At 29.1% G+C, this 24,229-nt stretch overlaps 3 protein-coding genes across 5 annotated transcripts in view; 2 read left to right on the plus strand and 1 right to left on the minus strand.

The window, feature by feature from the left end:
* Positions 1-24,229, plus strand: part of LOC129909824 (serine/threonine-protein phosphatase 4 regulatory subunit 2) — a 97,921-nt gene that overhangs the window by 58,968 nt on the left and 14,724 nt on the right. The gene's annotated exons all lie outside the window — the stretch shown is intronic.
* Positions 1,422-14,868, minus strand: LOC129909827 (odorant receptor 42a). Of its 3 annotated transcripts, none has more exons than XM_055986933.1 (3): positions 7,036-8,028; positions 6,607-6,967; positions 1,422-1,706 (listed from the first exon to the last, which is right to left on the minus strand). In XM_055986933.1, exons 1-3 carry the CDS (start codon positions 7,773-7,775, stop codon positions 1,617-1,619), a joined length of 1,191 nt encoding a protein of 396 aa, XP_055842908.1. In that variant the 5' UTR covers positions 7,776-8,028; the 3' UTR covers positions 1,422-1,616. The 3 variants fall into 3 exon arrangements, 2 of the variants coding, with proteins under 2 accessions (XP_055842908.1, XP_055842909.1); XM_055986934.1 differs by lacking the exons at positions 6,607-6,967; positions 7,036-8,028 and adding exons at positions 2,039-2,399; positions 2,461-3,238; XR_008771442.1 differs by lacking the exons at positions 6,607-6,967; positions 7,036-8,028 and adding an exon at positions 14,711-14,868 and having other exon boundaries at positions 1,598-1,706.
* On the plus strand, positions 12,779-14,476 carry LOC129909832 (uncharacterized). The gene is made up of 2 exons (XM_055986940.1): positions 12,779-14,094; positions 14,174-14,476. The coding sequence occupies exons 1-2, from the start codon at positions 14,044-14,046 to the stop codon at positions 14,459-14,461; spliced, it is 339 nt and encodes a 112-aa protein (XP_055842915.1). The 5' UTR covers positions 12,779-14,043; the 3' UTR covers positions 14,462-14,476.

Raw genomic sequence — 24,229 nt, forward strand, 5'->3', positions numbered from 1 at the left:
AAATAACAAAAATATGATCTTCTGGTTACGAATGGCATTCGTAACAAAAATATTCGTGCATTGTACGCATATTCGTAAAATACACGAAGTATTCGTGCAGTGAAATATTTATGAATGCATTAGTGAAATTTTACTAATAACTGTAGTAATATCCACGAATTTATTCGTTCAATACACTAATATTATTCGTAAACAAAAATTAAGCAACTTTTATGAGTACATTGTACGAATTATTGCGTACATATAACTAATAACATTCGTAAATTCTTCGTACGAATGAATTCGTAATTTGATGCATTAAATTCGTAGTATTTACTAATAAATTCGTACTATTTTCTAATTAAATACTAATATTCGTAGACACATTTATTCGTCTAGATTCCTTGTCATGTTGTGTAGTACACCATCTCCAAAGGAAGGCAGATAATTTTAAGAAATTCTGACCTACTTAAGAGTAGATCACAAATTCAAAAGTTCTTGTGATACGAAAACCTCACAAAATCAAATTCATTTTGCTTGGTGAGGTTATTGTGACTTGTGAGGATGGCAGAATAGGGCTATTAACAGCCCTTTTCTGGCACTTTTACTCGGAATCCAATGGCCCCAAAAAGAAAGTATTGCGTTTACGTACTTTTTTATTTGTTCTTATTTTCTATATCAAATGGGTTCCCAAATATCAAAGGAGCCCCAAAATTTAGTCAACGTACGCCTCTGTCACATACCCGTCCAAGCTGTGGAAGTCAAAGGCGAGAAAATTCAAAATAAGGCCTGGGTGGAGTCAAATCCAATCGGATTTCCCGATAGAAAATTCAAATAGATACTTCAATCAAAGAATCTTCTGAATGAACACATCGATAGGAATATTGAGAAATTTAGTCCAAATCCAAAATATCACATGTTGGTAATTTTGGTTAATAAATGGAATTATCCAGTGTACCACTATGTTGTTTGCATATAGCAGATATATGTATGTAATATACATAGATAATATAGACATGGGCAAATTTTGTGTGTCCACTTTTCTAAGTAACAAATATTTCTATAAAGGAGCAGGTGTCTCTTTGTTCATAGATATTTTATTTTACAAGTCTACTAAATCCTATCATTCATAAAAACCATATGTCTTTTAAACCTCTTAATCCCATGTACATTTTATGATTTTGCATTATCAACATCATATGCCATTCTCAACGACTCATTGAAAATAATACGATTACTTACCTACCTCTTACCTGCTCTCAAGGATTATTTTCAATAAATTCTTGTTCCATAATGGGGAAAAGATGTAGTTCTTTGCAAAGTACATCTTTTCTTTCTTCTCAGTTCAAAATCTTACATTTCAGGTAGTTTTTATTTTTTTGTATCGCAGATTGAAATTGCATATCAAAATTGGAAATTAATATATTTATTCAAATGTGTATTATTATTTACTATCCAAAGTCCTAGAATAAAGCCATTAAAAAAAATCAAATGCGTGAAAAATTGTATCTCTGTCGACCAAATAATCGTTGTCGTAATTTTCAATTGAAGAGTTGTAAATATGCAAAGGATAAAGGTTATAATAACTTATAATAATATTTATATCTGCAGTTTTAGCATCTACGTTATGAGGAAGTTTATGCATTCTGCCCCAAAGTAGCAAGTGCTGATCTACGGTCTGCCATCTTATCTACAACTGCGTATATTGAAAATGCCAATTTAGCTATCTGTAAAGTAAAGAATAGAAAAGTTTTACATTGTTCATTGAAACTTCTTTCGTTATTTATCTTAGAAAAATAAGAAATGAAACTCTCTAACCCTGAAAATCTCAAACTTGAAGTTTAAGAATTCATGCAAGTTTTTGAAGTTTTCAAAAAACAAAAAACCAAACAACAAAAAAAAATTGAATGTAGGATAATGTCCGGTTAAGAATCAATAATCGTTATGATCGCGTAATAAAAATATATTTTAAAAGTCTATCGCTAGTTCGCTAGCAGTAGGTACCTAAAATACGAGCCTTTTTTTTATCAGCTTTCAAAATGTAAAATAACTCTCTTACCGAAATAAATGTAGCAACTTCAATTGGTAAAATATTTCCAGCCATTATGTTATTGAATTTTTGTGCATTCTGCATGAAGATAACTAACAAATGACGAAACTGTTTATTCTGATCTACCCACTGACTGTGAAATATAGCAGTTGGTAAATAGTTAATTTCGTCCATCAAAACATTCATAGTAAAACACATAGGAAGGGTTTCCAGCGTTACGGCCATCATAAAAGTAATTGATCCAAAAGCTGATGAAAAACTGTCAGCAAACATCATTATATTTATTAGAGGTATTCCCATGATAAGAGCTGAGACAACAAATTGAATAAATATTGTTGTTGCTATGATTGGGCGAACGGTTTCGATAAGTCTACAAGTAATTTAGAAATTGATTAAATTTGAATATGAATCATGCAGCCGCTTACTCTTACTCAAGTATCTTTTTATGTGTCTCAATACATTCCACAAGATTTCTTACGTTATCATCTTTTGACATTCTAGGATCGGTTCCCAATTTTTTCACTCTTATGCACAGCATTTTCATGTGAGTCCGTGCCATGTAAATAAATGTAATTGGATAGACATCTAGACCTACATCTTGAATGCAAGCTATGTTAAGAAGATAGTACTCCAATAAACTGGCTATGATCATTTTGACTGTAGAATCTTCCCAATGGCAATAAGGAATATAAATTCCAAATGGGGGATGTCCATTCAAAACTGCTGCCAAGAATTCAAGAGCCGAATAGGCAAGATACGAAGCCATATAAAGTATTACCAAACCTCTGCAGAACTTAATCATTTTCTCTGCCACTTGTTTTTCTTCGTTGTCGTTAATTTTTTTGTCCAATTCATCTAGTATCGGTCCGGTTTTACGCAGCTTTGGCATATACAAAAATAAGACAATAACTTTTAAGGCTACTGTATAGATGTTAATAGCAACTTGTAATGAAGTTAGAAGTGTCGGAATAGACATTGCTCGGATTGATTTGACATAGCTTGTGGAAAAAGCTATTAATTGAAGAACACAAGATGCAAAATTTAATTGAAAGGAATGAATATTATAGAGCCAAGTTCTGTTGAGATTGTCCATTCCCAGAACTCGAAATACTTTATAAAGGTATGTTGTAGCATCTTGGGTCGAGATGCGTTTAAAAGTTTTAACCATTTTCTCAATAATAAAATTAATAAAACTAGACAAGCATAATCACTTTGTTCCTATTTAAAGGATTTGAGTGAGTTCGAAATAAAGTTATTATTATTAAATTAAATTCCCTTACAGATACATACATATGTATCTATATCTACTGCCTAATGTAAGTTTTGAAATTGATTGATAAACTTTTCCAATTATTGTATAAGGTGTTTAGTTCTTCAGAAACTTTTTTAAAAAATTTATGAATATTTAACTTTTTAATTGACTCTCACTGCACCACTTTAAGGGTATGAAGTAAAACCTATATAAGATTAAAATTGTTAAATGTTTTGATATTTGAATATCTAGATCTAGAGCTAGACTACTTGTATTAATTTTTCATCAAGTGTTGAAGTAGGTTTTACCGCGCTCGTGTTTGACCGAGAGCTTAAAGCAGATTTCTTGCGCAAGAGGTTACCATTTATGTTTATACAAAATACATATTACAAAGGGGTATGTACATTTATAACGATAAAGTTTGCCCGACATGGTGTATTGACTCCGCCGTTTGAGAGAAAAAGTTCAAAAACAGTGCAGTTTTTTAAATAGTTACACAACACAGCCACACAAAAACAAAAATTCTGACCTGGTGATGCGACTATGTTAATCACATGCTGTTCAATATGCTTGTTTTAATACAACATGCTTGTTCAATGAAGGGGGTAGATGTTAAGGAATTAACATTTTTTTCTTAACATGGTGTCTCAAGAATTTTATGTCAATTTTAAGTCGATTTGAGCAAAATTGACGATGTTATGAGTATTTTTATAATTCACTTCTGAACGTTTTGTACCAAAACTTTAAAACGTTTTCCCCAGAAATTGTTTCTTCAAAGTCGGTGGCCCTCTAAACTTCAAAACTACTGCGCGGATTCCTTGGAAATTTGGAAAACTTAATTGACCCTTTCGAACCCAAGCTGTGAAAATCAAAATTAAAAAATGTTTTTTCAGTATTATCGTGTCAAAAACATCACAACTAAGAAATATGAATAGCAAAAGTTATTTTCCAAAACTAATGTGTTAATCTCTTGTTACATGTATAAGTAAGATGCACTGTCTATAACCACCAAAAAAAGTCGGACAACAATTAAAATAATTTTTCATAGAACAATAATGTATGCTACTTCTTCTAAGACAAAAAACAAAACACTTTCTGGATTTACAATTTTTATATATTTTTTCAAAATTATGACCATAATATTAAAAAAAAAATTGCAAAAAAAAAAAGGAAAAAATGTGAATTTTAGTCCCTTTTTTGATAAAAAAAAATTAAAAGTATAATATTTGACTAATTTTTTGAAATAATCCAGTAACTAGGCATTATTAGCTTTCAATTAAGCCATCGAAACCTCTAAAATTATTTAATGGAATATTTTTTACGAATTTTTAAAAATATGTTATATGAGAGTAACGCTGGGTCCAAAAGGGTTAACAAGGTATCCCTGAAGAGTTTTTATTCAAATTTATTAATTATAATTATAATTTAATTATAAAAATTATAATTTTTATTTTACAATAACAAACAAGCAGGTTTTTTCGCTAAAAATCTCGTTTTTTCCCTTTAATGTGTTCTAAAAAACTGAAACACTTAAATTTCAAAATACAGAAACATCGTCTATAAGATCTTTTTACTTGCGATATAGGTACTATATATCAAGTTATGCATTCGTACAAAAAAAAAAAGTTGAGATAACATTTTTCCATGACATTACGATGGTAGACAATGCCAAAAAAGTGGGTCCCGGAAGTCCGTCTGTCTGTCTGTCTGTCTGTCTGTCTGTCTGTATAAGGAGCTACAGCCTAAACGGATGGACCGATTAATGCCAAACTTGGTATGTAGCGTTATTTGGCGACTCTCCAGAGGGTTTTTGGAATTAATTTTTTTGGACCAAAAATAACGGTACTTGTCATATACCGATTTAAGTAAAATTGAAATATCTCAAAAACGGCTCTAACGATTTTGTTTAAAAAATTCAAATGTTAGTTTTGAGCTAAGGTCTATCTTCTAATGAAAAAATTTTTTTTTGAAAATCATTATTAACGGTACCTGCCATAGAACCGTTTTTTTCAAATCCGATTATCTCCGAAACTGCTTATTCGATTTCAACCAAACTTTTTGTGAAGAAGCATTTATATAATTTAAATATAAGCCAAAAATAAGATTTCGAAAAAATTATTTTTGGATTTTTAAAAAAATTTTGAAAATTTTTTTTTGAAAAATCAAATTTTCGAAAACGGGACATTGAATTTTTTTGAAATTTTGTTTTTAGATGTTGATTAGTGATTTCTAAAGAATGGCATACCAATTTTATTTTAAAACTTTTTTTCCAAAAAATTATTTATAAAAAATTAGTTTTTTAAAAAACGTCTCTAACGATTTTTAAAATTTTTTTTCTAAAAATGCATCTTAATATATCAATCAAAACTGCATACTTGTTTTGGAGGGCAACTTAATTTCAGATTTTATTTTATTTTTTTTCAAATTTCTATATAAAAAGTCTTAAAAATTTAAGCAACTTTAACTCTAAGAGCAAGTTCGTGCGACCCAGTCGTGCATTTTATTTAATACCCATATGCTGTTGACTAAAAAATGACCGTTCTTAAAAAGAATTGTGTTGACTTAACACTATAGAGCCATTTAGTCTTCAAAAATTAGCTTATTCCAAAGGTGTTAACTCAAAAAAAATCTATGATTACATTGATAACAAAGTTTAATTTATAAAAGAAAGTTGGAAATATCAATGTGATTAATTACCAAATGTGAAAATTCTTTTTGAAATAATATATGTAATACTGTAGAAAAATGGCTTTTAGTTTTCTGTCTTCTTCTTGACTTAACGCCTTAGGATCAATTTTTGTATTTAAAAATTAAAAATTAATTCAAAAACAAAGGAATTAAGTCAGCTTATTTATGCCCTAAGTACCACACAATTTTGAAAATTTTTGACTTAAACCCTTTGTACGGAATCATTTCTAACGGAAGGAGATACGCCAGAGCTATGGCGATAAGACCAAACGAAAGAGAAAAAAAAATTACCGGAGTCTAATCAAAATCCGAAAATTGACTTTTTTGACTTAACCCTTTGTACCCCGCAGCAAAGATATTTCGTCGTGAAAATTTTATATAATATTCTTCAAATGTTATTCTTTAATGTGCTATTAGTTTAAATAAATATAGATTTTATCCGGGTATGTTTTGTGTTATTAAAATTTTCTCGAAATAGCATTATTATAGATCCCATATAGCAATGTTACTAACTCAAATAAGATAAAATTCTCAAAAATAAAACAGCAATATCACTAAATACATATCTTCTTTTCTAATGTATAAATGATGACCTACCTAATTTTTTAACGAAATAAAACTTCAGTTATTTACTTACCGCAATAAATGTAGCCACTTCAATTGGCAATATATTCCCAGCCATTATATTATCGAATTTTTGTGCCTTTTGCATAAACAAAACTAACATATTACGAAATACTTTGTTCTGATCCACCCATTGGCTGTGAAATATAGCAGTTGGTAGATTGTTAATTTCTTCCATTAACACATTCATGGTAAAGCACATTGGTAGTGTTTCCAAAGTTACTGCCAATAGAAAAATAAGTGATCCAAAAGCTGAAGACAAACTATCAGCAAACATCATGATATTGATTATTGGTATTCCCATTATGAGAGCTGATACAACCAATTGAATGAATATTGTTTTCGCTATGATCGGTCGAACAGTTTCAATAAGCCTGTATAAACAATTTATGAGTTTTTGTATGCTATTTGAATCATATACGGTTTATATACATATACATACTCAAGTATCTTCTTATGCGTCTCAATGCACTCCACAAGTTTTCTCACATTATCTTCCTTTGATATCCTGGAATCTGTTCCCAATTTTTCCACTCTTATACACAAAATTTTCATATGCATTCGTGCCATGTAAATAAAAGTAACAGGATACACATCTAGACCTACATTTTGTATGCATGCCACGTTAAGAAGATAGTACTCTATCAAACTTGCTACTATCATTTTTACTGTCGAATCTTCCCAATGGCAATAAGGTATAAAGATTCCCAACGGTGGATGTCCACTCCAAACTGATGCCAAGAACGTAGTGGCCGCATAAGAAAGATTAGAAACCATGTAAACAACTATTAAACTTTTGCAAAATCTTATCATTCTGCTTGCAACTAGTTTCTCTTCTTTGTCAGAAATCATTTTGTCCAATTCATCTAATATTGGTCCTGTCTTTCGAATTCTTGGCATATAAAAATACACAATAAGTACTTTTATACAAATAGTATCGATATTAAGAGCAACTTGTAATGAAGTTAATAAAGTCGGTGTAGACATTGTTCGGATGGACTTGGCATAGCTCGTTGAAAAAGCAATCATGAGAAGTACTGAAGATGCCAAGTTGAGTACAAAAGAATAAATCTTGTATACCCAAGTGCGGTTAAGGTTATCCATTCCCAGAATTCGAAAGACCTTATAAAGGTAGGTTGTTGCATCTTGCGTCGAGATGGGCTTAAAGTAGGTTTCCACCATTTTTTTTCCACTACCGTGTTTAATATTCCTTGAAACTGAATCACATGAAGGTGTTTTGTTTGTATTTAAAGGATCTCGGTGCTCGAGGATTAAGTTATTACATTTAATTGCATTGCGAATAATAAACGAGAAGGAATATATTAAAGGTTTTTCAATTAAAGTGCCATTAGTTGAGTCTTATACAACCTCTTTTTGAACTAAAGTAAAATAATTAAAATTTTCATCATTTATTAAATATGTATCTAACATTTTTGAAGTTAGTTTCCAATTTGCTTGTTTGAATACGGTTTATAATTTTCAAAGGTGAGTCCTTATGCATATTCATATTTTATTAGAACTTGGTAATGAATATTTTTAAGTACCTAAGTCGTTTTCAAAAGTTATAGTTGTTTTTGAAATATTTAAATTTTAAGTTAAGTGTCCAACAATTATTTCACTACGCGACTCACAACCCAACGCACTCACATAAGGTATTCTGGTCGAGGCAATTGCCTTACTTAGTTACCTCAAATACAACACAACATTAAACTAGAATTAATTCATTTAACCGGCTAATTTTATCAATATAAAAATAAAATTATTTTTACTTTCTCCTTTCCTCACATAATGGTTAGCACTGATTTTTAGCTAAGATAAAAACTCGTATTTTATGCAAAGTGGAAAAGTATTCCGGAGCAAATTGATACAAAACAGTACTTGTAACCAAAATCGAACTTTTGCTATGCAAAACAATATAAGCTTCTTAGGGGGATTTTCATTTCGAACAAACGCAAAAAAATTATGCTAGTTACATACATACTTTGTTACACAACCAGAACTTTTTTCCTGAAAGTTAAAAATAATTTAATGACATTTAACACACCCGTTAAATAGAAATATTTAACGCATATCTCTCAAAAAGTAAAAAAATAATATACATATTTGTACTTTTGTTCGTTGATTCCAAAAAATGAAGGATTCCCCCAATCTCGTATACAAAGATGAAAAAAAATATCTTGCAAATAGAAAAATAATACACCAGGTAATTAAAATCCCCCTTACAAGAAACTTCACAAACATCTGGGAGTCCCCGGGTTATCATCTTAATAATTCTTAGCACTCAGCTTTGTTTTTTTTTTTTTCTTATCACTCCCAGATGATGCTGAAATTTATTATAAAAATGGAATAAGCATTATACGGAGCATCAGTTAATCAACTTAAGTAGTACAAACCGTATCACATCTTCAAAGATGCCTTCAAATTCAAAGCTTATTATTGTTTGTTTCATTGCCATTGCAATTTCTGCTACAATGGCTCAACGAACACTTGAATATAGACCTGGAAGGGATTCAGCCAGAACAAGGACTCTTGAATATCGACCAGATCGTGACCGTGCACGTGTTATTCAACCTACTTACCGTCCAGATAGATCATTCCGTATGAGACGCCAGTCACCGGACAATCTTGATAGCTCAAATACACGCACCAACGAATACCATCCGGATTCTAGTAATCAACCACAACCATCTTATCCTGTTTATCGAACTGATAACATTGATGAAGGACGTAGCTATCGTTTTAGGCGACAGACTACAGACCACTTAGATTCATCAAATACTCGTACAAATGAGTACCATCCAGATTCTCCAAACCAACCAAGGCCATCTTATCCAGTCTACAGAACTGATAAAATTGATGAAGGAAGAACTTATCATTTTTAAAATTAAATTTTTAGTTTAAATAAATTTAAGCTCAAATATGCAAATAAAAATAAATTATTGAATAAAAACTTAAATAACCTGTGTTTTTGTTAAAAATTTTAGATTTTGTGGTTCACTAAAATGTCACAGTTTCACATATGTATATTAGGGTGTCCGTTATTTCCTGAAGTGATGTTTTCGGGGGTGACACCCCCCAGATCGAAAGTTTAGGGCCTAAATACGGGGAATTTAGCAAAAACAAATTTTTTGGAGGTCATTAACCCGTGCCTCTAAGGTCATACTTTCCCCATACAAATTTGTATGGGAAATTTTTAACTCATACATAAAATTTTTTTTCTCTCGAGTTAAATCATCTTTTTTTAAAATGTTTGTTGATTCTGGTTGGAAAACAGTTCCTTTAAAAGATTACATTCAAAATTTCCCGTTAAAATTTTTTTTTATGTTTTATTTCGGTTTTTGAAATTATTAGCTGTTTTCGTAGTTTTTGCTTTCACCTATCACATAATTTTAAATGCAGTTTTATTGGTTTTTCATTCTTTTCAAATATTGCATTCAAAAATTTGTGTATAAATAAAAAATTTTAATTTTTTTAAATTTCTATTTGAAATTTTTGCCGTTTTTTTTTTTATTTTTTTATGAATAACAATTGAAAAAAATCCTTAAACCATTAAAAAATTTTTTTTTGTAAAACTTCCTTGTCATTTAAGAAATTGCATAGATACTTAGTTTGGCAATTTAAAAAGATGTTTTAGAAATATTAATAAAATTTTATATTATAATTTAAATTTTTTTTATACAATAAAATAAAAAAATTTATTGTTTGAATTCTTACATAGAAAGCCTTAATATTCTATGGAAACTTTTACCTATCAAAGCAATTAAAAATAGGAAATTTATCAGAAGAAAAACAAAAAAAAAATTAAGTATACATTTTTTAATATTATCATTGCTTTACAAAACTTTTTATCAAAATTTAAATATATTTTATTTAATTCTTAAAAAAAAAATAAAAAATATCTCTCTGGAAATTTTGAATAAAAAAATGGTTCAATCTTTGACGAAATACACGAGGTTAACTAAAATTATTTAAATTTTCGCAAAAATTAACCATTATACGAACTTCTATAATCACTAAGACAATAACCATTGAATAATTACAATTAGAATTAGACACCCTGCAAAACAACCGCTATGAATTATTCTGGTAGCGTTATTATCGCGTGCTTAGGTTTGTGAATTAAATGAATGAAGAAAAGAAATTTTTAATGAAGGTTTAAAAAAAAATATTAGTTGAGGTGCAACCCTATTATAGAGTACTCATACGCCAACGGCACCGGAAGAAAGTGGTGCCGATGGTGTATAAGTGATCTGTGGTTTCACTTCTATTCGTGGTTATTGAATGCTATTACGTACACATAATTTAGAGCCGTTTTTGAGAAAATTGCAATACCTCGAAAATGATATATGGGAAATATGCGTTTAAAAGGAGATATTCAATAAAAATAAATAAACGTTTCTTAAAAACTACGCATAAATCAACTGTACCAAGTTTCAAGCAAATCCATCTATCCTTTTGGGCATACATATGTATCTCAATGTACAGACGGACCAACAGACACACGGACGGCATGACGAAAACTTTTTTTTAACTCTTCCATAATTTTAATATGTATTGGTTTTGTTTAAAACCTGCAATTTTTAGCAAAATTTTCTTAGGTTATTTTATCCTTATATCAGATTGCAAAAGAAAGATAATTTTAGTTTTTACTCAATAATTTATTTTTATTTATTTTTCTTTAATTTTTTTTTTTAATTTTAAATGTAAATTTTAAAAATGAAAAGTTCTTCCTTCATCAATTTTATCAGTCCTGTAGACTGGATAAGATGGCCTTGGTTGGTTTGGAGAATCTGGATGATACTCATTTGTACGAGTATTTGATGAATCTAAGTGGTCTGTTGCCTGTCGCCTAAAACGATAGCTACGTCCTTCATCAATGTTATCATTTCGATAAACAGGATAAGATGGTTGTGGTTGATTACTAGAATCCGGATGGTATTCGTTGGTGCGTGTATTTGAGCTATCAAGATTGTCCGGTGACTGCCGTCTCATACGGAATGATCTATCTGGACGGTAAGTAGGTAGGTTGAATAACACGTACACGGTCACGATCTGGTCGATATTCAAGAGTCCTTGTTCTGGCTGAATCCCTGCCTGGTCTATATTCAAGTGTTCGTTGAGCCAATGTAGCAGAAATTGCAATGGCAATGAAACAAACAATAATAAGCTTTGAATTTGAAGGCATCTTTGAAGATGTGATACGGCTTGCAATGTTGACGTTGATTAACTGATGATCTGTACAATATTCATTCCATTTTTATAATAGTATTCCAGCATCGGCATAAGTGATAAAAAAAAACAAAACTGAATGGCAAGAAATCTTAACTGATAACCCGGGGACTCCCACAGATGTTAATGAAATTTTTTTAGCGGGGGATTCTCTCAACCTCTGTTGTATTTTTTTTTTTTCAATATGTAAAATCTTTTATTATTTTTACCTATTTACCTTTTGAAGACAAATGAGATTAGGGGAATAATTGTCTATAATATCTTTTTTTTTTAAAAACCTTACAATGCGGGGAAAATATATTTAAACAGAGAATATACTCGTAGATCTGTACTTCAAAAATATTAATTACATCATAATGATGTGGAGGTGAAGTCACTTAACTCATATTTTTTTAATGTTTGGTACAAACAAAATATCTAGCAATAAAATTGATCTCAAGGTTAAAATTTATTGCGATAATAAATTAATGATATTTTTATTTTTTTTTTTTTTGGATGCAGTATTGAAGTGGTGTTGATTCTGAGTACAAATCTCAGTTTGGGCTTCTTATGCATCCGCCATTTTGAAAACTCGTAGGTTTTAATATCTTTAGAACGGCTTACCGAGCAGAAAATTAGCAAAGATCTTTGTATAGGTACATTGTAACAGACATTATAAAAAAGTTGTTTTATAGGATTTGAATTTATTAATTAAGAGCATGGCAGTAAATTTTAAAATGATATCAATTTTAATTTATTGGCTACTGCTTCAAAATAAATCTGTATCAAATTTCTTAAAGCTATTTTCTCTTTTATTGCAACAGGCAGCTATGGAAAACAAGACCAATCTTTTTTTTTCCACTTTCTCAGAAAATAGTAAATAAATACGATAGATTGCGAAATGCACCCCAAAGATACTATACTTTCTAACACCATTCAACAACCATTCAAACGTCATCTCCACTAACAAAATGTTTTCTCCTTTGATTTTAAATACTCTTCCTGATTAAATCCACTAAACAGACTTCCTTATTGGCATCTATTCAACAGCATAACCAAAAGAGAAAGTCTTTCACATATATTGCACGTGTTCCTAAATGCATATATTCCCACTAACCCCATGATTAACCGTCAAATATAGGTTTATACTGTTGACAAAATGGAGGTAAACAAATATCCATACGATAGAAAACAAAATATCACAACAAAATAAACAAATTTTCCCAAAAGCACACTCGCACACAGGACGAAGAGAAAAATTCGTTGCAACTTCCTCAATCGGGAAATAAAAGGAAATGTCAGAAATATCTTACTTCCCATCCCTAAAGCATCATTTTATGAATAAGCTTTATAAATGTTTTGTTTGTGTATATCTTCGCTTGCTTTCCACAAAACAAAAAACCCGGAATCTGTAACACACCAGCGAGAAAAGGAACAAACTCCAACCATGTCACTGCGCAGTAACACTGACCTATAGACACTCTTAGGGACAGAATACCAAAGGTAAAGCTAGAGAGCTCATGGGGGATTCTGAGTACCACGCAACAAAATTATTAATAAGGAGCTGAAGGTGATGGTGAAGAAGAATGTTGACTGATATACTGGTAACGTGCTCCAGCTGATATCCAGCCAGGAGCATTGACACCCACCCAACCGCAGCAATCTCGTACAGCACTCGCCGAATCAGCTGATGTTGCCCTTTGCATCCTTAACCCTGCTTCTTGTACACTTTCCGACATCGTTCTTTCTCACATCTCCTGATGGTGTAGTTGTAGGTATATCTGCAGAGAGCAAATTGAAATATGCCAACGGGGATGGGACTAATGGCGAAGGCGACTGGTCTCTTCGCTCCCGCAAAGGAAGATATTATATCCTGCCATCAGTAGAGCGAAGTATATACCACTTTGATATCGATTCATCTTCCCTGGGATCATCCCAGCACGCAATAAGAGGCAAGTCAATGTATTTAAAGCCTCGACGGATGTGGTTTTCTGACCATTAAAAGCGTGATATCGTAAAAACTAAGACTTTATTGGGTGTAAATTTTATATAATTTTATAGCCAAGTTTGTGTTAAGTTAAAATTTTTGTCAAACAAACAAATTTTCATTATGCGTGATGAGATATAAACGGAATTCAATTGAGATAATGAAGTTTTTTTCCTGTGTAAATTTCGATAAAATTTAATTTGTGATAGGTACCTTACACAAATTAAAATCGAAAGTGTAAGTGGTATTAGCAAAATGCAATACAACGCTATGAGCACTCAAGAGGTTATTCGACTTGAAAAATCGGTGAGAATTAAATAATAAGTGCAAATGAGTAGTTTTTCATTAATCAATTTATTATTATTATTATTGGAAATATTATAAGGTTGCGAATGCAGGTACACAGCTTTATACAGTTGCAACGAAGTTAAGCGAAGTTGAGCGTAGTTTGGATAACACAAATGCCGAAGACATAGATGATGTTTGTGTTATGGAACTCCTTGAATCAATGACCGAAGTGAAAAATGAATATCAAAACTTACGCAAGGACATTCAAGAAGTGCAGCAACTTCAGAAAGATGTTACCACCTCGATTCGATTTCAGATGCGAAGCATGCATCAAACATTTAAAATGCTTAAAAAACGTATAGAAGCGAGGACTGCACAGAACTGAAGTTTTTTTTTTTTTTGTTAAAAGGCGTGTAGAATTTTTTTAACAAAAATGTTTGTTAGTTTAGTGTAGTTTAGTTAATTAGGACCATCTGCATGGGAAATGTCAATGAAGATTTGACATCTCGCAGCAATGTATTAAGGTATGTTAAAATTTATTTGTTTTAAAATTTACTTAGGTAAATGTTTTAAAAAAATTAGTGTTTTTTCCAAAAAATCTTGTTTTATTCAAAACATATACAACATTACTTACACAGTCAATTTGTTAAGCATTTTGTTAAAAATGGCTTCGTCTCTTCATACTATCGAAAACAATTTTTTTGTTTATTTATTAACATTTTGTTCGTTTTTATACAAAGTTTTATTATTTTGAAAATGTCACTGATTTTATAAAATATTTAATAATTTGTAATACAGATTGACTTAGACTGAATTTTATATTTTTTAATTTTTTAAGAAGATTAAAATAATAGTTGTAGGTTATGAAAGTAGTTTATTACGAACTAGGTGTATGTTCATATGGCGACATTTTGTTTTATTAAATGTTAATACAAATATGAGTACTTAATACAATTACCACATGCATGTTAAAAGCACTAGCTATTGAATATACACGTGATAATGAATAAACGGAATCTATTATATAAACGTAGGCGATAGGGTGACAGTCTTAAACGTGGAGCTAGAATATACGTACTTTTTGTTTACTCTTCTTCGTCTGTTAATAAATTGGTCATTTATCAAATAACTAGCTTTTTTACAAAAAACCTGAAGCTTGACAAACAAAAAATCGAAATAAAATACTAGCTCAGAGAAATTAGTCAAAATATGGGCATGAATGGGCTTAATTTATACTATTTATTATTATAAATATACAAGCTGATGCTCTATCATTTTTCCTAAATCTAGACACCCCAATCTTGAGGATGTGACCAATAGAACTCAAGAAACAAGCCGTTTATGCGATTATGTTTTAGAGGCTATTTTGTTAAGATTTTTGTTTGTTTATTTGAATTGAAAAGCCTGATATGGTTAGTTAAGAAAGCTTATATCTTACGTTATTTAACCCCCCGAAAACCATATAAAGCACAAAATTAGAGTTGTTAGATCTTTAACCCTTAACTGATGTGGTGAAATTTACTGACGTATCTAAAGTTGTGAACCCAGGTGTTTTTAAATGATAAAACAAAATACAAAATTGATTTTTTTTTACAAATTTCTTTATAAAACTTTCAAATATAACATTTTCCAAACCAATAAAAAAAATTAAAAAAATGGGAAAATTAATTTTCAAATTAAAATTTGCACTTCAAAATTCAGTCACAACGGGTATTTTTTAATTTTTAAAAAAGGCGTGGGTCACCTGGACCCACCACATCAGTTAAGGGTTAAAATCGATATTAAGACGCGTATGGCTACAAAACTGCGTACTTATATTTTGGTTATACCTCTACTCCCAAAATTTGCTCGGCCTACTAGCAAAAATCTAGTTTTTTTCTCACTTTTGACTAGTACATGGAGAGTTTCGGAGTTCGATTACTTCTACAATACCATAGAGGAAGGAATACCTTCCTCTATGTACAATACGATGGTTACAATAACGATTGTGGGCTCATTTTATAGATAATTATAAGTACTATTATTCATTCTTGAAGAATTATCCAAACAAATCAAAAGTTCGTCAGATATATGAACAAATGTCATTTTGCCCAACCTTGCGAAACAAACCCGCACTTTGACCAACTATAAAATTTTATTTAATCAACTCAGGAAACTGTTTTGCATATCATTTTTTAGATAATTTTATTGTTAATAAGTCATACCTTTGTCATTTTTTATTAAAATGAATAACAATGGAGCTATTCAATAAAAACGATACCAGTGGTTCCCTTCTATGGAGGAAGTGGAAAAAACCTATAAAAACTGAACGGGTGGACCGATTTGATTGATTTTTGGTATATAAATTAAATAAAACGAGTTCTCATCGTGATTAAAATTAAAATTGTGTGTTGCACTTTAAAATTACTAACTTTTTCAAAAGTTGCATATATTCACTCTTTTTGTTTCCTTTTCTTGTTTTTTGTGATGTGAATTTCTCTTATACTTTAAGGCTTAATTAAAACTGAATACAAAGAAGGCTTTGAAAAAGCAAATAATTAAAAAGTTTCATAAGTATTATAGCACCTTGAATTTATACTTACTACACTAGCCCAAAAAGTTAAGGGAACAAAAACAAAATTTTGATTTTTTTAGTGATTTTCGGTAGATAGTATAAAAATGATCGTATCATGAAAAAATAAAAAGCATGTGAAAGCTACATTCCTCTAGTTTTAAGATTTTAAAACTAAATATTTTATTTCTAATGGTAAAATAGCTAAATCTTTGGAATTATTCAAATACCAAATTTCCAATTTTTTTTTTTTTGTTTTTATATTTCTCTAAAAAAAGTTGGAAAATTTTTTGCAAAAAATGATTTTTATTTTAAGAAATATTTGGCTTTAAGATTCTTTTTGTTTCAAACCAAAAACCATACTTTTGACTTTGACTATCAATATCTCAACAACGGATCTTTTTAAAGAGAATTTAAGGATACATTTGAAAATTTCATTTAATTCTCTACAAATAAATTAAGTTTAATTTGTTAGAAAAATGTTTTCTTGCATTTGAGATCATTTTAGAAAAGCTATCAAAATAGGCCTTTTTACGTGTTTTTAGAAAATGTGCCGCTGTTTTATAACTATGGGTGATTATTAGCAAAATCAAAGTCTTTTGAGTTTATTTGAACATTTTATTATTAAGTACCGTTCAAATTTTAGATAAACCAAAGAAAATTAAAATTTTTCAAAAAAAAGTTAAATTTTGGATATTTTTACTTTTTTTTTTAAATTGTTGATTTTTCTTTATTTTTTGGCTTCTCAGTGATGACTTCATAGACCTCTTATAATGTAAAAAACTTTATTTTATCAATAAAGCCGTTAAATTAGAAACGGTAATACCAGAAGCCGATTTCAAGTGCTGTTTGAGTGACACGCATTGCTAAACTCAAGAAGCTCTTACGGGAGAATGGGTCAAAATGGGTCATTTGTTTTAACACCATAAATAGTATTTATCATAAGCTTTAAATTAATACTAAAATGAACGTGGAGCATCATGGAGCTTTTTTTTATAGGCCGACAAAGAGTAAAAACTATTCGCTCTAGAGGTTTCTTCATATAATATTCTGGTTTTTCTGATTCAAAAGCAAATTCAACAAACGGTAATTGTAGACTTAAAGACAAATATACCATTAACAACACTACATACTTTTTTTTTTTAAAAAAGCTCTATTCTTAAAAAAAAATCGTCAAAGGTTGCAGAAAAAAAAGAACGAAATTTTCGAAAATTTTAAAGAATCTAGTTTGAGCTAAGTATACTCGGGACCCAGGCTATGCAAGAAACTAAAATAGATTGCATTCTGTATTTAAATATATTTTTAATCAAAAAACCAAATCAAAAAAATTGAAAAAAATGTTTCACTTTTTTGGGTTTTTTCCATCTGGGAACCACTGTGTGGCGGCTGCTCCTAACCTCCAATTATACCAAACCAACAAATTGACTTTTATGATAAGGACAGTTCCAATTTATTGGATACTGTATAAATGCTTCCAATGTAAAGAAAAACTAACTTATTTTGATTGTTTTTTCAACTTAATTTATTATATAGATAGGTTATAGCTTTAGTGATAGCTATAAATATTTTTTATATGAAACTATTGTCTCCCCTTGAAAACTAGTGAAGTCATTTTTTTCGTCATAATATATCTGTGGTTCACTATATGTTTAACCAATCTTTAAAAAAAAGTACGCATACACCATAGAAACCCATTTCTTAAGATTTTTTATCAATAACGTTGTTTTTTTTTTTTTTTTTTGCTGTAACTGTTCAAAATTTTTTGCATAATTTTAAAAGTTTTTCAGTCTCAGAAAAAAAAAACGTTTGTGAATTTCCTTTTTTAACTTTTTTCACTTTTTGAGCTTATAGTTAAGGCTCAACGAAAAAAATTTAATTAAAGGACAATTACTCAAATCCTTCTACATAAATAAAAATTCTCGTTGAAATCGGTTGAGTAATAAGGGAGTAAGTCAGAAACCAAGAAAAAGGTTCTATGATAGGTACCGTTAAAAACTGTTTCAAACATAATTTTTCTTTTTCAAAAGTACGCTCCTTTAGAAAAAAATTAGAATAAAAAATTCTCAATTCATAATTCTGGTCACGTAATGGGTAAACCAAGATTTAAAAAAAGTACGTACATGCCACAGAAACCCATTTTTTTAAATAAGAATTCTTTTGATATTATTTATACCCACATGTTACTCTTCACTTTTTTTTAACACTATTACAGAAAGTAGTAGTTGGATGCCTCTTGAATGAAGTTTCATCTTTTGCTGCTGACTTTGGGATCTAGTTTCAATGTTAGTACACTAACCATCAAATGTTAGTTGCGCTACTGTAATCCGTTTTTTTGCAGTCACGTGTATAAGGTTTTTTTAATTGCATGGGCTTTTTTTCTAATATCTCAAAGTGCGAAACATTTAAAATTTAGTTTTGGTTTAATATATATGTTGGTATTTAGTTAAAAAAAAAGTAAGTTAAGTTGTTTTGAAATCACGATAAAAAAAAAGTAAGTTAAGTTGTTTTGAAATCACGATAAAAAAAAAACACTTATTTATATGTAGATATGTAAGTTTTTAGTTTTTTTTTTCATAAAAAAATAATATTAACACGAGATTAAAAAAAAAAAAAAATACACAACTTAATAGTATTAATTACCTAAACTTCCATTGTGCACAAACAAACATTTTAATTAATAAAAAAAAAAAAAACCATATCAGTTTTCTCTTTTGTTTTTATTTTTCATCAAAGTTAAAACAAACTACACTTTCCTACACTTCTCTATCTCTCTCTCTCTCTGTCTCTACTTAGATATATAAAAAGCAAACTACCTATAACATTTTGTAATGAAGACTCAAAACATGTTTATGAAATTCTACTAAAACTTACTACTATATGTAATATACACATGAAAACAATAACTACACTATCTATAAAATTATAAAGAGTATAACTATATAAATATAAGCTAGATATAGGTACATTTATGTAACCTTTAAAGTCAATACACAACAATGTCTGAAACCATGTATGCACTTTCCAAATGCCTTACAAAATATTAATTGTTATTATAATAATACATATACTTTCAAAAATATAAAAAAAAATAGTTATAATTGACGAGGAAATGTTTAATCAAATATAATATTATAACGAAATACCAAGATATATTGCAATACAAAAAATATATAACAAAATGCATAAAATATATTAAATTCTAAAAGAAAAAATAATATTTGTATCTAGCTATATATAATATTTTAAATCAATTCAGCACCAAAGGTATGTTGATTAGGGAAAATAAAACACATACACACACTTATACATGAACATTAAATTAAAAATACTTTTGATACATTTTTTTAAAAATTATTTTTACCTGCTTACAATTAGTATAACATTTATATATGTATGTATTTTTATTTCAATAAAATTTGAGATGAATTTAGCGTTTGTTTTTTTTTAGAAAGGAAATGTTAAATCAATTTTGTATACGTTTAAGCGATCCTCTTATACTTATATATTGTATTTATAAACGTTAAAATTGTTAAATTTATAAAAGACATAAATATTATATGCAGCATAATTATATATTGTACGAATTTTTTTGAATATTATTGTTTATAAAACACTTAGAATGTTGTGTTTTCTTTGTTTTAATAATAACAGATTGAATATGAAAACTGGTAAGTCTTGGTATACATTAACGATTAAACAGCTTTATAAAGGAACCTTAAAGTTTTAAACAACATCTTAACGGGTCTAAAGCAAAAAAAAAAAACGAGATATATAAAAGACCAGAACATGCAGGAATCTTTTGGACTTTTTGGGTTTTATATTAATTTCTCGTTTTGTAGGCATAAATAAAAATTCATACAAATTTACGGCCATATTATTCACTAGTTTAAAAAATACATCTGGTTGTAAAGAAATTGAAATGTCAAAAATAAATCCAAATCCATGATAATCACTATCACACAGAGAAAAAAAACAGTCTTTTTTAACTATTTTTTTTACTATTTTCATAGTTAAAATCGGGATAATTATTTTGGATTTGGATTTATTTTTGGCATTTGACAATTTTACATCCAGATAGTGATAGTGAATAATATGGCCGTTAGTTTTCCTATTATAAATTCATTTTATAGTAGAGTAACTAAAGCAAATTATTAGGGGACCCGGCCGAACAGCTCTGATTTTGACGATTTTTTTTTCAAACGTAGGTAATTAAAAATGCATTAAAGTCTATAGATTAAAAATTGCCGATGTTGCCGTATTGTTTTTTTAAATTTAAATTAAATTTTTTTTTAACAAAACCATTTTTTTTGCTTAAATTTCATAAAACAAATGAAAGCAAAACATTCTCTAGGTAATTTAAGGAAAAAAAGTATAAAGGAGTAAGGGACAATCTTCCATCGTTTAAGCGATAAATGCAATTTTCTCACAATCTGACTTCAAACACAAAAAAAATATTTTGAAAACAACGGCAACACCTACAATATTTTAAAATACATTTTTAAAAAGCCAGGAGCTCATTCTTATCTCTTAAATTTAAATCCACTTAATTTAATGAAGAGTTTTTGAAAAAATGGTCCTCGGGAAACCTACACTATCTCCAAAAAATCAAATCTCAATCGGATAAAATCTCCAGTAAATTTTTGACCCCATGGACAAAATCTCCATGGGGAAAGGCATCCAATGGACAAAATCTCCAATAAATAATTTTTTCTCTCATTTTCTCCAAATCCCCAAAAATCTCCAATTAGCAAAAACAAAAACGTAATAGAATGATAAAAAAACACTGTAAGTCAAAGTAAAATCAGAATTAAACACGACAATTTTAAAATCATAAAGGTTCTAATTTTAAAACGGAATAGAAAAAATAAATTGTGTAAACAACCGTGACTTGCACCTTCCTTGTTTGACCTACCATTCGTGTGCCTTAACAATGATTCTTATATATTGGAAGGATACAGCGAGTTGAACTAAGCATAATCTTTTGAGGCAAGTTATCACAGCATACAATTAAATATGAGTTAAAATAGGTCTTTCCAAAATTTCAGATGCCCAAGTTGTGTATCAAGCAATCAAATCGCGCGCGCGATTTGATTGCTTGATACACAACTTGCGCATCTGAAATTTTGGGATTTTCGCTCGGAGATTTTTTTTTTTTTTTTGAGATTTTTTCCTGGAGATTTTGTCTATACCCAGGTTTGTCTTGGGGATTTTGGCTTTGGGGATTTTCTCTTTGGGATTATGGGTTTTGGTCATTCATCACCAACCCATGGTCCTCAAACTCAGAATTTAAAAAAAAATGTTTAAAAAAAAATTTTAAATGACTTTTTTCCAAACTTTTTCTAATAAATTATGAATTTATTTTAAAAAAAATTGTTGGCCATAAATATTATCAGTTGAATTCCGAAGAGGAAAAGGTAATATATATTACAGTTTAAAAAAAAATTAAAAATTACTTCAATTTCAATGGGTTTTTTTGATAAAAAAAACTGAATTTTTGCATTGAAATAATTGATTTTCTCAAAGACTTTGGTAAATAAGAACTTTAAATTTTTGCTATTTAACTTTCAACAGTAAGTGTTATTAAATTAAAAAAAAAATAATTTTATATTTAGAAGTTGAACTTTAAAAAAAATAAGTTAAATTTGTTTCCAAAACTTCTATTCAAAAAAGTTCTTCGAAAATGAATTAGTTTTTAATTTTTTTCATAAACCGTAATACATAATGACATTTCCTTTTATAATTTCAAATCATAATAAATGTGACCAAAAAAATTTGAAAAAAAAATGCATTTTATATTACGAAAAAGTTTTAAAAACCACATGTTCAAATTTTTTCAATAATTTTTTTTTTTTTCAAAAATCTGAGTTGAGTTACCATTCTTTCAAAAGCCCTCAATTCAATTAACTTAATTTTAATTTTAAAAACATGACTAAGCTTCTAGCTTTTTGAAAATGTACATTTAAATATTGTAGGTGTTGCCGTTGTGTTCAAATATTTTTTTTTGTGTTGGAAGTCAATTAATAAGAAAATTGCATCTATCGCTTGAACTATGGAAGATTGTCCCTCACTTCCATATATTTTTTTTTCCTTGAATTTCCTAGACAATCTTTTGGCATCAATTAATTTATGAAATTTAAGAAAAATTTTTGAAAAAAATTTGTTTTTGTTCACAAAAATCTTCAATTAAATTTAAAAAATCAAAACGGCAACACCGGCAATTTTTAATCTATAGACTTTAAAGTATTTTTAATTACCGACGTTTGAAAAAAAAGATCATCAAAATCTAAGCTGTTCGGCCGGGTTCCCTAATATTGCCAATTTTTGAGCTTTAGTTACTCCACTATTAAAAAAAATTTCAACTTTCAATATGATCTTAAAGCCTGAACTACATAGAAACACAAAGTGAAAAAAGTACAAGAAAGTTTCTAATTCGGCAAATAATTTATATTTTTAAATGTCACATCAATAAATTTGTTTTTGTTATTTTGTACTTTTCTTTAGGTACTTTTTACACTTTTTTGCTTTTGTGTTTTGATGTAGTTCTAGCTTAAAGCATGAACTACATCAAAACACAAAGTCAAAAAAGTAAACACGATGTTTTTTTCTTCTTCCCCCTAGTAGCTCGTTTGTATATCTGTCTTTCATTTTAAAAAAGTATTCGATTCCAAAAAATTGAACAAGACTTTAAATTTTCACAAAGTTTTAAGAACAAATACACTCAAACAATATTTTATATCCTTTCCGTAAGGTAGCTCTTCGATCACATAGTTCCTGTCATTTTGCGAAAAAAAAAGCTCTTTTGACAAACAATTGAAATTTGAAATACAGTCGATTCCCTATAAGTCGTACTTTCTTTAGATCAAATTTTCCTCTAACTCAAATTTTTTTACCTTTTTTAATGAAACCGCCTGCAGCAAAAAGATTAAATAGATTCCTCTTAGTCGAATTTCCCTCTAACTCGAACCAAATTTTGTGTCCTGTGACAATTCGACTTAGATGGAGTTGACTGTAATTTGTTTACTTTTTCAATTTTTTTTTATTTGAAATTTCAAAACTTCAAAAACAAAAGAGCTTTTTTAGTTATTTTTTTTTTCCAATAGATGTCAGGTAAATATACATGTGATTTTTATATTTTGAGCTTTTTTTACTTTTTTGTACTTTTTTGACTTTGTGTTTTGATGTAATTCAGGCTTAACTCAATTAAAAATAACTAAAAAACTAAAAGCTTGCCAGCATCAAACTACAGGATTTTATTTAAAACTTGTTGTACCCTAGTGCCTGGTTTTTTCAATCGATTGAAAAATCACATGCGGTAGCTACATACTGTTGTGCCCAATCACGTTCCACTTTTACATTTTCTAGGAACAAACAAACATCTTTACAGGAGCAACATTAACACCTGTAAAACTTTATAGAAGCAAATTCGTTAGTCAGGTTATGTTATAAGCGTTTGAAGCGATGTCAAACAAAATTTCGCTTATTTTTTCTATGAGAGCTTTTTTTCAAACCTCATTTTCTCCACTTTTTTTTGCTAAATATTTTTGAAATTTCTGTATAAATTATCGATAACATAACAATTTGAGTACCTTGACATTAGTGCCG

The sequence above is a fragment of the Episyrphus balteatus genome, chromosome 2 (genome assembly GCF_945859705.1).
Source record: "Episyrphus balteatus chromosome 2, idEpiBalt1.1, whole genome shotgun sequence".
Taxonomy (NCBI): domain Eukaryota; kingdom Metazoa; phylum Arthropoda; class Insecta; order Diptera; family Syrphidae; genus Episyrphus; species Episyrphus balteatus.

Coding starts and splice junctions, on each gene's coding strand:
- LOC129909827 (XM_055986933.1), bottom strand. CDS start 7,775: ATGGTGGAAACCTACTTTAAGCCCATCTCGACGCAAGATGCAACAACC. Junction 6,968..7,035: donor ACGCATAAGAAGATACTTGA/GTATGTATATGT, acceptor TTGTTTATACAG/GCTTATTGAAACTGTTCGAC. Junction 1,707..6,606: donor AAGTGGCTACATTTATTGCG/GTAAGTAAATAA, acceptor TTTACTTTACAG/ATAGCTAAATTGGCATTTTC.
- LOC129909832 (XM_055986940.1), top strand. CDS start 14,044: ATGCAATACAACGCTATGAGCACTCAAGAGGTTATTCGACTTGAAAAA. Junction 14,095..14,173: donor TTATTCGACTTGAAAAATCG/GTGAGAATTAAA, acceptor AAATATTATAAG/GTTGCGAATGCAGGTACACA.